The sequence below is a fragment of the Hippopotamus amphibius genome, chromosome 11 (genome assembly GCF_030028045.1).
Source record: "Hippopotamus amphibius kiboko isolate mHipAmp2 chromosome 11, mHipAmp2.hap2, whole genome shotgun sequence".
Taxonomy (NCBI): domain Eukaryota; kingdom Metazoa; phylum Chordata; class Mammalia; order Artiodactyla; family Hippopotamidae; genus Hippopotamus; species Hippopotamus amphibius.
In genome coordinates, this window is record NC_080196.1 from 11455762 (window position 1) to 11471676 (window position 15915).

The window sequence follows — 15915 nt, forward strand, 5'->3', positions numbered from 1 at the left end:
CCCAGCCCTTCTCCATGACGGTGTGTGGGTAGGAGACACGCCAGCCTGCACCCAGCAGGTCCTGTACCCTCTTTTCTGTCTTGTCCGTAAACCTGGGTAAGGAGGACAACTTGGTTTATGTTCTCATTCAAACATGACCCTCTGTGGCCTGTGCTGGTTTTTCGGTTTTGTTTTTTACATTAGAGTTCAGGTGAACATCACAGAAAAAGAATTCTACAATTGGGAGCTGTGATTTTTGTTGGACTGGGGCCTTCCTTTGGGTTTTGTTGCATTGTAGTGAGAGAAAAAAAAAAGGACCCTGCCCCCGCAATAAAGTCACCTTGGCTGGTATAGTTAACTGCAAGCTTAATGAGATTCTACTGTGTAATATGGCTACTAAAATGTATCCCAGCTATTGGATTGTGCATGGAAATAGACACGATCTTATTGCATGTGTTGGTCCTTTTGTTTTGGACTATTATTCACATGTTGGAATGTGTTTAATTCTGGATGTCACGTTTTTATTTTTATTTTATATATTTTAATAAATTTATTTATTTATTTATGGTTGCGTGGGGTCTTCGTTGCTGCGCGTGGGCTTTCTCTAGTTGAGGCTAGTGGGTGCTATTCTTTGTTGCGGTGCGTGGGCTTCTCATTGTGTTGGCTTCTCTTGTTGCGGAGCACAGGCTCTAGGTGTGTGGGCTTCAGTAGTTGCTGCATGCGGGCTCAGTATTGTGGCTTGCAGGCCCTAGAGCCACAGGCTCAGTAGTTGTGGCACATGGGCTTAGTTGCTCCCTGGCATGTGGGATCTTTCTGGACCAGGGCTCAAACCTGTGTCCCCTGCATTGGCAGGCAGATTCTTAACCACTGTGCCACCAGGAAAGTCCCTGGATGTCACATTTTTAAAGGGAAGTCGTCCCAAATTGGGTAATCAGAGAATGAGGGTTTGAGACATCATGTCACATAGGAATGATTCAAGGAATGAACCACTACTTAGTGTCTTACCTTTTTTGTTGATTTCACTTTTTGCTATTTGGTCATTTGTTTTAGCTCAGTGAAGAGAATTCAAAGGGAATATTTCTTAGAATGTGTTAATATAGACTTCTGTATTCTGAGAGCAGAAATGGCAACAGTTAGATGAGTGTTAGGAGTATTCATCTTGGGGTTTCACCTCATCTTTACCTTTGCCTGTATTCTGATGGAAGTTAAAAAATGATATGAAATGGGCAGGATGGGGAACTAGTGTGTACAGCAGAGCTTCTGAAACTTTAATGTGTGTGGGAATCAGCAGGGAATCTTAAAATGAGCCTGCGTTTCTAACAAGATGCCAAATGGTTAAGGCACTGGCGGTCTTTGGAGCACACTTGGAGTTGCAGGGGGTACAGGAGGACGCAGACGGCTTTTGTATCTCTAACATGGACTGTGGGCTTTGGAGAATTGTTAGGTGGTGCTGTCTGCCGCAAGGTGTGTAATGTCTTCATGTGCTTGTTTTCTGTGCCCCTTTATCTTACACATCAGTTATAAACCTTGGGGCAGCATGAGGTTATGCTGTTATTTTTCCTTTTAATAAAAAGATTATGATCATAAACATTCTAGTTTAATTCCTGACTTGTTACCATTTTCAAAGTTCTTTCAAAGAATGGTAGACATTTTACACATGAAAATAAAGGCCCGTCACTTTTACTTTTAAAGGTTTTATTACTCATCTTCCATTTGCCAAAGAAAGTGATTTTTTGCAGTCGATAGCAAAGTGAATCTAGAGCTACGTGATTTTTTTTCCCGTCTATTACCAGCAGACCCAATTATTTTTATTTATTTCAGTGTTTGCAAAGCACTTTTTTGGGCTTGGGGAAAAACAAGAGATTGGGGGGATGGGAATGAGGAAAGGTGGTATGTCATCTGGGAGCTTGATTGTTCTCAAGTTTTAGATGGTCTGTTAACCTGGAGGTCTTATGGAAACTCCAAATGATAGAGCTGTTTTTCAGTCAATAATGCGGTTCACAAGAATGGACACATGCACTGGGCAGCTGAATTTGCATCAGAATGAGGCTGCTAGACTCCCCTATCAGTGGCTGTGACTCCTCCTATATCTTCCTCTATTAAGCTGACCAGTGAAGTAGAATGGACTGGGTGCTTGGCTTAGTGGCGGAAGCTTGGTTTAGTGGAGAAGGGATCTGTTTCCTGCTGTGGTTCAAATCCAGAGTGATTCCCTTTGAGGAGAGAGAGCGAACCACGTGGTCAGAAGTGGTCCAGGAAGGTCAGAAGGGGATTGTGTGGATTTTGTGGATATAGTGAGAGCATCCTGGGAGATACAGAGGAGAAGGAGCCTGTATGGTCGCGATGCCAGGCTCGAAGAGTAACAGTGAGGACTCAGAAGGGGTATTTTGGGAAGGAATTGGTTAGTGTTTATCGGACTGTGACAGGGGCAGCAAATTTGGGCCTTGTAAGGCCATGTGGGCTTGGAGACGGGCACTGTTTTTTGCAGGGAGCTAGGTGGTGGTAGGAGGGGTGGTGAGGACTCTGTTCTAGAATGTTGACAAGCTTACTGCTGAGCGTGCGAGGTGTCACCCGGCCCTGTTGGGTTAGTCGTTGTGGGGAGTGTTTTACGGGGGGCAGCTGTGATTTTAGTCAAGGAAGCAGGAGTGATTTCAGGCACTTCACTTCACCCATCCTGGAAGTTAGGCACTGGCAGGCCAAGTGTGGGCAGTGGAACGTGGGAGGCATGAGGTTCAATTTGTACAGTTTTCAGAAATCCTGGACTCTCACTCTGTCAGGCATGTTTCAGGTGCTGAGCAGGAGAAATGATTTCCTGATTCCATGGAGACATTATTTCTGTGACTGGTTAAAAAAGACAGCTACCGGAAAAGGGAAAATAAAACAGAAGGGCTGGACTTAAAGGTTATAGAAACTTTTGGGTGGGTGGATGGGGTTTGCCTTTAGAGTTGCTTGACTTCTAATGAAGGAGTTACATCTGGGTTGTTTTCTAGAGTGCTCAGTACTTGGTTGTTGAGAACTAGGGTAAGGACGGGTAAGGGTTGGGCCTCTGAAGTATTCTTCTTTCCTGCTCCCCAGGACACCCAGCTGGCACGGCCCTGTGCTGCCTCGTGGTTGGGTGCAGGCCCACCTTGCTAGCCGCCCACTAGGGTGAGGTGGGAGCTGAATGTAGGGATTCATCGTGACTCTGCAGCTATGAACGGCAGTTGGATTTCTAATCTCTAAATTATTACTTACCTGCTGAGCTTTTGGAAACGGAGCAGAGTTGACTTCTTACCTGCTAGGTTCGCGGCTTGCATCAACACTGAAGGAAGTCTTGAGTAGCACTCTAGATTATAAAAGAACTGTCGTGTGTGTTTTTTAAAAAAAATTTGATTATTAACGTCTAGAACTTGAAACCCTGTGTTCAGTGCCCTGGAATTGCTTCTCCTGTATTTAAAATACTTTATAGGTGTCACGTTGCTGCTGGTGCCACTAAGTGAACCTTAAATGTGTCTTCCTTTGCAGGAGTTCTCCTTCCACATGGTTTATGTTTTAATTAGACATAAGTTGTTGGAGTATAATTCTCTTATGGAGGCCTAGAGTCGGAATGAAGGCACCAGTCTGAACAGGAGGCAGTAAATCGTCACAGGAATTTTACATTGAAAACAGTTTTGGGGCTTTACAATTTACAAACTGTGTATGTAGAAAATAACCGTTTATAATCACAGCTGGCTTGTTGTGGAGACCTAAATGCTGAGGATAGGAACCTGAGGGTGGTGAAGGGACTTGTGCCTGGCAGCCTTCCCTGGGTCCTGAGAGGCAGACTTCATTCAGCCCAGTGAGGATGAACTCTTCCTGAGGTCAAGATTATCATTCAGTTGAAGCCAATATGCTAGAGGCACTTTCACGCACACTCGGGAGTTGCTTGTTGCTAAGAGTGAATTCACTGTACCTCTCACATGTTGTGTGGCTCAATCATTTGCCTCTTATGCAGGTTGGTTCTTTGAGCTCCTCAAGTGGGGTCTGGTCAGAGTGCTTCATTTTCCTGGTTTTCAGCCATGTGATTGGCAGGTCTCTGGTGACTTGGACTGAGTGGCAGTTAAGAAGTTAACGTGTGTTCCTCCCATTAGGTGGAGGCATATTCTGCTGGCTGCTTTCAGCCTTCACATGTGAACTTGACCACAATCCTGGTCTGTAGATGCCATAGCTTTCTCAGGAGAGCTGACTGGGGAGGCAGGATGTGACTTCTTCCTCTAGAGGCTTGGCAGGTCTGCACGAGTGAAGGACATCCCAGGCGAGGTGGAAGGCTTAGCTCTTTTCCCCCAGGGCTTCTCTTCCCCTTATTATAGAAGATGGAGAATCACTGTCATTCTAGGAAATCCTGGAAGCTTAAGAGGAGCACCGCTTCAGTTATTTAGGGCTTTAGAGTCTATGTGGTTGGATTTCTAAGATGTAGTGTGTTCATGCAGAGTTTTGGAATTTACGAGCTAGAAGACCTCAGATAACGTACCTCCCTTATCTCTGGCCCTGGGAGGTTTTCGTGACCTGGTAGTGGCAGGGGGTAAAAACCAGTTCTGTTGGATGTTGAATGCAACAGCACCAGCCTGACTGGGGTATTTGGCCTCCTGTTTGAACAAAAAGAACCTGAATATCCAAAATCCTGCTTTCCTTGGGTATTAATGTTTTCCTTGTTGTGTTAAGGCCCCAAATGTCTAAGAAGCCTATAATCCTTCCATCTCTAAATTGAACTCTTATAAAATGCTTAAGTCTTGAAGTAGTTGTGTGACTGTAAGGACTTCTTAGATTAGCAAACAGTAGGCAGATATCCACAGAAGAGAACCTGTGAGTACCTCAAGCTGTGTGAAGAGGCTCTTTAAACCTTAAAAACCTTCTTGCAGGTTCCCTAAAACGGTTAACTCAGTTGGCGCACCGGTATCGACCATCTTCGTCTTCCCGGACTTGGCTCTTGTCATGCCTCAGTCCCTTCTGGTCTGCAGTCTTTCTTTCTATCTTTACTACTGGAATTGCTGGAATAGTCTCTGGGCGCCCTGCTGGTTCTTTGGTTCTTCTCCCCCCACCTCTGTCTGGCCTTCATTTTGTTCACTCCTCTCTCAAGAATTTGCACTGAATCTGATACAACACACATAGGGGAGCCACACTTTTATATGAGGCCTTCAAGACCTGTTATTGTGTGTATTCTTTTTAAAAAATCATCCCCCCACCCCCACCCCCTGCCACCATTCTCTGTTCCACCAAGATCCAGTGTCCTTTTCTGCAGTGGTCCCTCTCGTTTTTTGTGACTCACTCCCTTAAAAGGCCAGTGCAGATCCAATTTCACTTCTTCTGACTGAATTGTAAATTCCTTGAAAGCAGCACCAAACCCCAACAACAACAATAAATTTTCCAAAAGAGTGTAGCACATATTTGTAAGGTGCCTACATTCTGGCATTACTTACTTTAAAGAACTCTAGTACGGTGATGCATTACAGCTCCTGTTGTGGCTGCAATTACTGTTTTTTCTAAACTTTGCCAGGAATATAAAACTTCTGTATTACCAGTTAATGATGGAATTTGGGCGTGGGGCACGTGAAGGAAATGAGATGCTTGTGTCTCTTGTCCAGTCCGTATAGCCTGAGGGGTGGCTCTTTGCTCGCAGTCTCTCCAGGAAGAGCCAGTGCCCTCCCTTCACCATAGGATGTAGTTCTGATGTCCAGAACTGGGTCTCAGTTGTGCAGTACTTGTTGGGGGTATTTTTGTTTTTGTTTTTTTAAGTTTATTCTGACTGTTAACATTTGCTTGCTTTCTTTTAAGTAACTCCCCTCTCCCCATTCTTCCTTGTTTCTCCAGGATGACAGTGATGGGATTCCATGGTCAGAAGAAAGGGTGGTACGTAAAGTCCTTTATTTGTCTCTGAAGGAGTTCAAGAATGCCCAGAAGAGGCAGCACGGAGACGGCATTGCTGGGAGCCTGAAAGCTGTGAATGGTGAGTTGCCTGTTTTGTTGTTTTGGACGACGTTTCTGGGCCTGGCCTTGTTTCTGAAATGGTTGTGCTTTGGGCGGCTCGTGCTTCTCAGGCTGGGCCCCTAACGGCGGTTATGCTGGACGTCCCGTTGGGTTTATAGGTTCATTTTGATGCTCCTTTGTTCGCTGCGTAATGTAATTGGCAAAGGCGCTTTAGTCAGTCTGTGCTGGTTTCTGCTCGTTCCTGGGTTGAGTGTGGAGCGTGACTTACAGGTTTTTCTGTGAACGTCTTTCTAGCCAAGTATGAGAGCAGAAGCAGCCTTTGGTGATCTTGCGGAAACGTGGCGACTTTGGTTCTTATCCCTGTCTGTATAGGGAGTAGCCCGACCCTGGGTGCTGCTGCCCTTCCTGCTCTCTCTCTGGCTCAGCTGCCTCTTTGAGGCCCTGCTGCCTTCCTTGTTGATCATGCTGGGCAGGTGGCTGCACAGCTGCAGGTAGACAGTGGAGGTGGAGTTCCGGTGCATCCAACGTGTTCCTCATCCTGGATCCTTGAAGCCTGGAGGGAAACTTGTTCTTGTCCGAGTTTATCCTCATGCCTTTTTTTTAACAGGGTTAGTTTGACTCAGATGAAATCATCCAGTGAAAACCATTTCAGAACAAACATTTGGTTACTGTTGGTATTTTATTTCAGGGGTTGTGGCTGTGGCCGCATTCCACAGCCCCTCTTGTTCTTATTAATCTCTTAGAATCTTAGGTAAAAATGAATGAATTGACCGTGTTCTGGTTTGTACTTGTTTGGAGCAAGGAGGTGAACAAGAGGAGATGCTGGTATTCTTTTTGAGTCTTTGCAGTGATCGTGGGGTGATAGAGTCATCACATATGTGGAACCTGACATCTTGCCAGGGTGCAGAGTGACAGGTTGACTTAGGGTGTCCAGTTTTTTTCCATCCTGCTTAGTTGTAAGGTGAGTTGTCTGGGAGCCTTTTGCTGGAACCAGTGCTTCCAGACAGGACCTGTTGGCACTCTCTTTCCATAAGGCCACGGCGGAGTTTTCTGAGATGGCCTTCCTGAACGCCACTGGGATCTGCCCTGCCACCCACCCAGGTCCTGCCCCTCTCTTTTAGTATTGTGTGGCTTGAAACAAGAACCCCCTGAGGTCCGGGCCAACGTGTATGGGGAAAGTCCTTTTTGAATCTTTCACACCTGCAGAAGCAAAATAATTTGAGGAATCTCTTGCTACAGTTACACAGCTTAGAACCTTATTTGTTCACAGGTCTCCTGCAAGGTAGGGACCCCACCCATTTCTTGGCTGCCTGTAAGTGCTAAGCCCCGTGCCTTTTTAGAGAGCATTCGATATGATCAGTCTTGTTGTCGTTGTTTCACATTGAACCTACTGTTTTGCTCTAAGTTTTTGAGGGGGAGGGTGATGGGGGGGCAGATATCGTTGGACCCTGGGGTTCTAGTAGAGCAATGACTGCTATGGGGTTGGATTTTACTACTGTGACAAGGCGAGCTCTCATTCTCCTGTTCAGGAGTGGTGATGCCTTTGTATTTTAGGAAGCTTTAACAAGTAAAAAACCACCCAACTGGCAAAAATCAGCTTTTAGGAAAAGTAGGTAGCCAGGTGTCCAAGATTGAATAATGGTGGAACTTGGGTAACTAACAAAAACTAAAATAAAACATTTAAGAAGCAACTAGTGCTGCCAGCTAGTTGGCCAAACGTAGCTCTTGTTTTCATTGGCATAGTCAGGGCTTGACGATACCGAGGCAGGAATTCTAAGAAAAATTGGCACGTACATCTCTTTTGGGATCCTTGAAGACTTTAAATAATTCTTTTAGCACCTCTGTAAAAAAGGTGGTTTTTGTCGTTTGTCGTGGTAGTTTATCTTTCACCCTGATAAAGACTGACTTGTCTTTTCCTTTTTCTTTTGTTTCTTTTTAAATTTTCTTTTTCTTTCTTTCTTTCTCCTTTTTTTTTTTAAATACTGGGACTTCAAGGCTTCTGTCTTTTGGTTGTGAAATTGCAGTCAGCATGCCCTTGTCTGATTCATGTTGGTGTTTGTTCAGGCCTCATTCCAAGGCCACCTTTCTGTTATTCTGCGTATTGGATTTCCATAGCATTTCTAAGTAAACAAATCTCCTTGTTTTAGAACTTACATGTGTTTTAAGAATAATTTTCTTAAAGGCAGCTAGTATGTTAAACAAAGTATGCTTTCTTATTCTGAGGCTCCTGGAAAGTGTGGAAACCAGACTCCTTACCATGGGAATAAGTCCTTCTCTGTAGGTCCCAGAATCTCAGGGGTGTGCTCGCCTAGAGGATGTGATCCAGAGGAAGCTGAAATAGCCAGCAGCCTCCAGACTCGTGGGTGGTGGGTAGTGTGGTTTGCCAGCAGCGTTCTCTCTGAATGTGCGTACATGTGTGTGCTTCTCCGTGTATCACTTGAGTTTGAGAGGATGCTTTATGATAGATCATCATTTGTGTGCTGTGCCTGTAGAATGACCTTGTCTGGAGCTGTACATCACAGCATACTGTTTGGGGTTCTTCATTGTGGGCAAGTGAAGATAGGTTAGTGGTGGAGGAAGAGTGGTTTCAACTAAAGTCATGCCTTTCCTTTTCGTTTCTGTTTTAATTTTTTTTTTTGGTCCCCCCCCCAGGTTCCCTTTCAAAAGTTGAAATAATTCCATTAGTCTAGTTTTAATTGTGACAGAAAGTTATCTGGTGGTAGAGTGTGAAACTGTCCAGTACAGAGCCCTTGCTGGGAGGTGTGATGTGAAACTGGACAGGACAGAGGTGAGAATAGGTGCCTGCACCCCAGCTAGGGTGGTGTTGGGGGAACTTCTGCCCCTGTGCTCCTTTCTCCTGCTTCGTGGCTTGGGGATCATGGGTAGGGAGGTACCTCTGAGACCCATGGCTTTTCGTCTATGGGAGGAAGAGGACATTCTTGTGGGGGCTCTGTGAGTGTTCTCTGTGGTAGTGACTTCCTAGTGGCACCCCGTTATTTATGATGCAATAGCAGAACTGGAATTACAGCTCAGGTCACGTAACTTTGAATCCAGTACTTAATTTAGAATCCAGAATGGCGGGAAATGACACCCTATCTTTGCAACAGTAGTATTGAAAACAAAGTGTTTTGGTTTTCCCCCCTGTATTTAAGCAAAGGTGTTTCTTGGTTATTGGTCTTACCAGAGTTTCCTGGAAAAATTTGATTTTAAAATAGTGTTTTGAGTTCATAGTAGAATGGGCTCGACATAATTTTTATCTAACTGGGAAACTAGTTGACATCACTTCTGCAGAATCACGGGCACGCTAGGAGGATGGACAGGCAGCCCCTGCCCTGGCCTCTTGTGTGAGGAGGGTCGGGGCACTGGTGTCTGCTCACAGGGTGCAAACAGCAGCAGCTTGCCTGAGTGGCTGAGCTCAGCCTTGCCACTTCTGCAGGTCTGGTAGAGTAGAAATAAGCCAAGCAGACATAAGAGTATCAAGACCTTATATTTTATGTCATAAAATCCATGTTTGCCAGCAGTCTTGCCTTTGTGGTTCTAAAGTGACAAGGGATGAATTTTTTCTGTCCTCCTGGAGGTAGCAAATGTGAGTCTGGGACAGACTGGTGGGTTGTCTGTGTAGGAATTGACGCCGTTGTTACAGCTTGTTGGCTGTAGCCAGGCTTCAGGGGAGGTGGCACTAAGATTTCTGCTGGATGTGAGCTTTCTGTCTACTCTCTGCTGTAGATGGTGCCACTTTTCCCGGCAGTAATAAATTGACAAAAGCTTCGGAAAGGCTGGCAGAGGCTGAGCCCTCGGCCACTCTTTGAGGGCCCTTGGCCCGCTGGGGCTAAAATTAGGGACATTTAAATAATAACATGCTACACAAATAATGAGTACACATAATTACACAGTAAGAGAGGGGAGCTATTAGCTGTATTTGAATTTCATTTGCTTCCTATAAATTTCATCTGAGATCCAACAAACCTTCTGGCCAGCCATAAAGCATCTTGACTAGATTCAGGGGACGCTGGATCCTTTTTTCTTAGAATCTTACAGTAGTTGTGATAGCTGGAACCTATGTTGAGCGCTTGCTTTTTGCCAGTTATTGTTCTAGCACTTTACTTGTATTTTGCTCATTTATTCTTCAGAACCAATCATTTTTTAGAAATATAGGAAACTGCTTTAGGGCAGATTAGCAGTTTGCTTACACGAGTCCGGGGGCAGAGCTGGGATTTAAACCTCAGCTTTCTGCATTGAGTTTCCCTGCTTATAACCACCACTTAAATAAATAGAAGCAGTTTCGGAACCCCCTATAAAGGTCGGATTCCAAAACTGAAATTATAGGAGTACTTTTTTTCAAATAGCAATTTCTTTGGAAGGAGGTATGTGAAATCTTTCATTGGCAGAGAGACCTCAGAGGAGGGGGCAGTACAAGTATTTATTCACGTGGGCTTTGTTAGCGCTTGCCATTTGTAGCCAGGGACCAAAGTTAGAAGCACAGATGTGGGACCATGTGTACAACACTCCCACCCCCACCCCCCACCCTCCCACCCCCACTTCTTTTTTAAAAGAGTAGAATTTTGTTGGACTCTTCAAAAATCTGAGATTACTGATGTCTGTGGAGTGAAACATGGGCTCAGCTCCTGCAAATTCACTGTTTACAGGATGAGATTAAAATACGACTTTTGAGTCAAAATAAGAGTCTGGTCATCTCTTCTGATGAATGGAAGTTTATTTTTTGGCCATATTTGAAATGAATGCTGTGATTGAAGGGTTGCCTTCCCGTGGCGTGAAGCTCTCAGGTCTATCAGTTCTCAAGATAGTCTCTACTTCAACAGGAAAGACAATCTTCTCCTCCTCCCCCCCCCCCCCCCCCCCACCCCCGCCAGTGGGCTTATCCTGCTCTTCCAGATTGAGCTGCTTCTGTGTCAGTGCTCGTGGCCTCTGCAGGCCATGTGTGAGATGTTTCCCCTGACAACACTCCATGGGAGAGAAAGCTGCACACAGTGAGGGCAAATACACTTCTTGAAAACAACCTACATTTATTCTTTGTTTAAAAACGAAGCTGCATCTATCTTGGAAAATGGTAGAATTGAGAAGGCTTGGTGTCTTTCTCTCATAGGTGTTCTGTCGTCAGTCTGTTCGTGACCCTGAGTAATGCAGATGGGACATTTCTAGATAGAGCTCCCATCTGATCAGTACTTGACGGAGTTCTCAATATGTAGGAGGTATTGTGAGTGATAAAAATGGAACTGAAATTGCTTATTTTGGAAGAGTCAGAATAGCTTATTTCATCTCATCTAAGATGTCATTGAGTGATGCATTATTATTTTATGGAAGAAAAGAAAAAAAATGCTTCCAATTATAAGTGTAAGCCATCATAATTGTGAGGTGCTTTCTAACAAGAGAAAAATATGTGTGACTTGGTATCAATGAAGCACAACAAAATACAACACAATGCTTTAAAAATCAGAGGTGCCTGTGACTGGTTTGGTATGAGGAGGTTCGCAGGGAGGCAGGTGATGTGAAAGGCCCAGTGTGGAGCTACCAGGAAAAGCTTCATTAAAGAAGTTGCATTCCGATGGGCCTTGAAAGCTCTGGGAATTTTGAGGGAGGGCTGAGGCCGGGACAGCAGGTAGTGTGGGGGCGGGGGTGAAGACCAGCAAATAGACATCGGCCAGACGTGTTGCTGTCACAGTCCAGTGGGACACATGGCGGGTTTCAGCGTTCAGCCTGCTTGTACTGCTCTGGCAACAAGGGAATCGCCAGCCTGCCTGCAGCCCTTCCGGCTGCAGGATTATGGATTGCTAGCGCCGGAAGGGACGTTTGGAGGTATATAGGTCAGACTCATCATTTTACAGACGAGAAATTTTGAACCTTGCTAATGAGCTTAACTGGAAGGAATGGATCATGCTGAAGACTGATTGGAACCAGAAATCCAATTTAAATGATGGTGAGACACCAGGCTTCCCAGCAGGCATGGCTGTGTGGGAGGATTTCAGGGAGAGTTAAGGATGCAGGTGCCTGTGGAGGTTAATGTATTCTGCCCCTCTTTCCCATCGTGTGTGCTTGAGGCCCACTGCCTGCCCAGCATCATCAGCCTGCCTCCTCTGGTGGTTCTGCAAGCTCTGTGCTCTCTCCCTGATTACATCTCCATCCTCCTGGCTTCCACCCCTCTCGTAGGAGGGGCACACCCCACAGGTAGTGTCACCTGGTGGAGGAGGGGGCGGTGGCACATGTGTGTGATGTCTGAGCTTGAGACAGTTCCACAGTGTTTTCCTGCCTGCCCCAGTTCTTACAGTGGCCCGACTTTGAGGGGCAGTGAAGGCGAGAGGATGGAAACCTGCTGTGGTCAGATGTTTTTTAAAGCTCTTCCGCCTCTAAGAGTCTATCTGGTCAGTGCCTCCCTTCACACACCAAAATCCCTTTTCTCATCTCTACAGGGACACCACTTTGGAAAGTATCCCTCCTTTCTTCATCATTTATTTGCTATTTTACCAGATCATTCCCATCAGTAAACAAAACATGTTGTAGTTTCTCCCATTACGTATAAACCTTGTGATAATCTAGCTTCCTCCTGCTATTCGTTTCTTTTATTTTATAGAATCCTTGAAAGAAAACGTCTAAACAGTCTGTTTCCCTCTATTATTTACATTCATGTTGATATCCTCTCCACCCTCATTCTCTTTTGAACCCCTAGGTTCAGGTGACTTACCAAGGCTAATCATGACCTTGATGGCCAAATCCAGCTACCAGTCAGTGTGGCTTTAGTTGCCCATTTGGCAGCATTTGACACGATGATTCTCTCCTGAGCTCTCCTTGCCTACTTGCCTTCTGCACTTTGTTTTCTTGATAGACCTCGTGAACTTGAGGTGCAACAAGTCACCTCTGTATCCCCACTCATACTCATCTGCTCCCGCCCTGTCTGGCTCCCCATTGTCAGTAATGCCAGTTCCACTCTTCTGGGTGCTTTGGTCAAAACCTTGGAGTTATCTGGCACTCACCCACCCCCAACCAGATTTTGCAAAACCTGTTTATTCTAAACTCACAATATCTTCTGAAAGTGAGTTTGCACCACTGCCACCAGCCCACAACCTCTAAAGTTCTCTCAACTTCTGCTGCTCTCCCCCTCCTCCCATCCCCCCCCCCCCCTTTTTTTTTTTCTGGGCTGCGTTGGGTCTTTGTTACTTCATGCAGGCTTTTGCTAGTTGCAGTGAGCAGGGGCTACTCTTTGTTGCGTGCACACGTTTCTCATTGAACTGGCTTCTCTCGTGGAGCATGGGCTCTAGGTGCTCAGGCTTCAGTAATTGTGGCACTCAGCCTCAGTAGTTGTGGCTCATGGGCTTAGTTGCTCCATGGCATGTGGGCTCTTCCTGGACCACGGCTCAAACCCGTGTCCCCTGCATTGGCAGGCGGATTTTTAACCACTGCGCCACCAAGAAAGTCCAACTTCTGCCTTTTTACCTCTCTAGGCAGCAGCCAGAACAGTCCTTTGTAAGTGTGACTCAGCGCATGCTGTGTCCTGCAGTGTCGCCCCATCTCTCTTAGCATGAAAGGCAAACATCCTTACCCTGGGCACCTGATGTGGTCCCCCAGCATCTCTCTGGTCATATCTTTCTGTCTCTCCCTCCCCTTTGTCTCACCTAGTCTAACCTTCCTGCAGTTCCAAATGCATTTAGTAGTATACTCTTGTCCCAGAGTTTTTGTGCTTGCCAGTGCTTTTATCTAGAGCTCCCTTCCTTTAGGTACCTGTGTGATGTGATCCCTCTCGGTATTTCAGGGCCCTGGTCAAATGTGCCCTTACTGGAGACTTCTTCCTTGAGCGTCTTATTAAAAATTGTGCCTTTGCCTGTTACTCTTTAGCTCCTTACCTTGTAATATTTTTCTGCATAGACTCTCTCACTGCCTGGCCTTGTATTATTGTTGTTTATTATAAGCTCTCTCCCCACACTAGATTCTAAGTTCCGGGAGAGAAAAGCTTCATCCATGTTGACTACTGCTGTATGCACAACTCCTGGGCACTTGCTCTGTAGAGTGCGTGGTCGCCTGCACACTGGCCATGTCCCCACCCTCCTGCCCAACACCCCTCTGCCGTGCTGTGGGTGTTCTCCTCTTTGTTCAGGGGTTCGTACGACCTCTCACTCCAGATTCCATTTTGGAAATGCGTTCACCTTGACCCTCTAGCCTCCTCATCCCTGATCACAGCCCATGCTTTTTTCCCTGTTACCAGAGCACACATTTATTCATAAATTGTGATGTGTTTATAAGTCTCACTATCATAAACATTCTTGGGATTGTGTCACCCTTTTACCCTTTCTTTCTGACCCAAATTTGTTGAATGCCCATCTTTGTACAAGATACATTGGTTGGTAGTTTAAATTAAAATCGGGCTTTTTAAGAAAATAAAAGTTACTGCTTTTAATTCTCATAACAATGTGATAATTATACTATTACTTTTGTAACTTTGTGGGTTTGTTGAGTGGGTCTCAGATGGAAAGCAACACGCACAAAGCTATGGAGCTAAGGAGTTGGTCAAACCAGGGTCTGAACCCAGGATTCCTGAATCCAGATCTTGCCCACTTTTTTGGTGTTTTATTTCTTTTGTTTTGTTTTTCGTTTTCTTTGTTTTTGTTTTTGTTTGGCTGTGTTGGGTCTTAGTTGCTGCATGCAGGCTTTCTCTAGTTGCTGTGAGCTGGGGCTACTCTTTGTTGCAGTGCATGGGCTTCTCAGTGCAATGGCTTCTCTTGCGGCGGAGCATGGGCTCTAGGTGTGCAGGCTTCAGTAGTTGTGGCCCGCGGGCTCAGTAGTTGTGGCTTGTGGCTCTAGAGTGCAGGCTCAATAGTTGTGGTGCATGGGTATAGTTGCCCCAGGGCACGTGGGATCTTCCTTGACCAGGGATCCAACCGATGTCCCCTGCATTGGCAGGTGGGTTCTTAACCACTGTGCCACCAGGGAAGTCCCTTTCCTGACTACTTTTTAAAATAAATTGAACAAGACTTTACACCCTGTGAAATCACCTGTCTTAGATGTGCCCTTCAGTGAGTTGCCAAATGCACACATACCCGTGTGACCAGCGCACCAGTGTTGATATAGGACTTTTCCATCACCTCAGAAAAAGTTCCACCTGTCCCTTCTAGTTCATTTGACTTCTTTAAAGCATGTGCTCATTTAGTGGTTTGTCAACATGACTGTCTCTGTTTTTAGAAGCTTTTATGATTTTACATGAGTTTAAGATCTTTCCCCAGAATATACTGGATGCCCAAGAGTGTCTGTTGAGACTTGAAAGTGCCTCAGAGCTAGAGGCACATACGTGTCCAGTAACCAGCCCTTGAATAAGGACCGCATAGTTGGGTGTGCTCATAGATGACATTCACCATCTCGTGGTGGCACTCGTGGAGCCAGATTCGGCATCCTAAACCAGCATCAGAGTTTTCATTCTGTGCAAGTTCAGACTACGTTGGCTTTTAAACGGTTACGTCTCATCCTCTTCCATGTCCTGTTTCTCTGGTGGCACCCCGCCCCCTCTGTGGCACTGTTCTTAGTCTGAGTGTTAAGAATACTTAGCCTTGATGTTATAATTTAGGACATTCTGGAACTGGGGTTCAAGACTAGGCTTTTCCCCAAAGGCAAGCTAAAGGGGCATCTGTAAATCATATCCCTTCTCTGCCAATACAGTGTGTTTTCAGTTAGAGTGGTTCTTGGGAGGACCCTATGATCTGCCTGATGGCCTTGAGGATGCAAAAACATGTGGCAGCAGCGTGGTGAGATTGCTGATTTCTGTCCATTTTCTTGTGGCTGTGTTGTAAGTCTACGTAGTAGTCAGCTTGTACTGCCGTAAGAAAGTATCACAGACTGGGTGGCTTAAACAACAGAACTTATTTCTCATAGTTCTGGAGGTTGAAGATCCAGGGTGCTGGCCGCTTCAGTTCTTGGTGAGGCCTTGGTTCTTGGCAGAGAGAGAGAGAGATAGGGAGGGAGGGAGAGAGAGAGACCTCATTTACCCTTTTGTCACCT

The 15915-nt window shown here is 45.6% G+C and overlaps 1 protein-coding gene across 7 annotated transcripts in view; it reads left to right on the plus strand.

Annotated features, from left to right (window-relative positions):
- Positions 1 to 15915, plus strand: part of JARID2 (jumonji and AT-rich interaction domain containing 2) — a 237387-nt gene that overhangs the window by 104586 nt on the left and 116886 nt on the right. For all 7 annotated transcript variants that reach the window (XM_057700587.1, XM_057700589.1, XM_057700585.1 and 4 more), the window contains one exon: positions 5803 to 5938. In XM_057700587.1, the coding sequence (XP_057556570.1) occupies positions 5803 to 5938 (136 nt within the window). The remainder of the gene's footprint in view (positions 1 to 5802; positions 5939 to 15915) is intronic.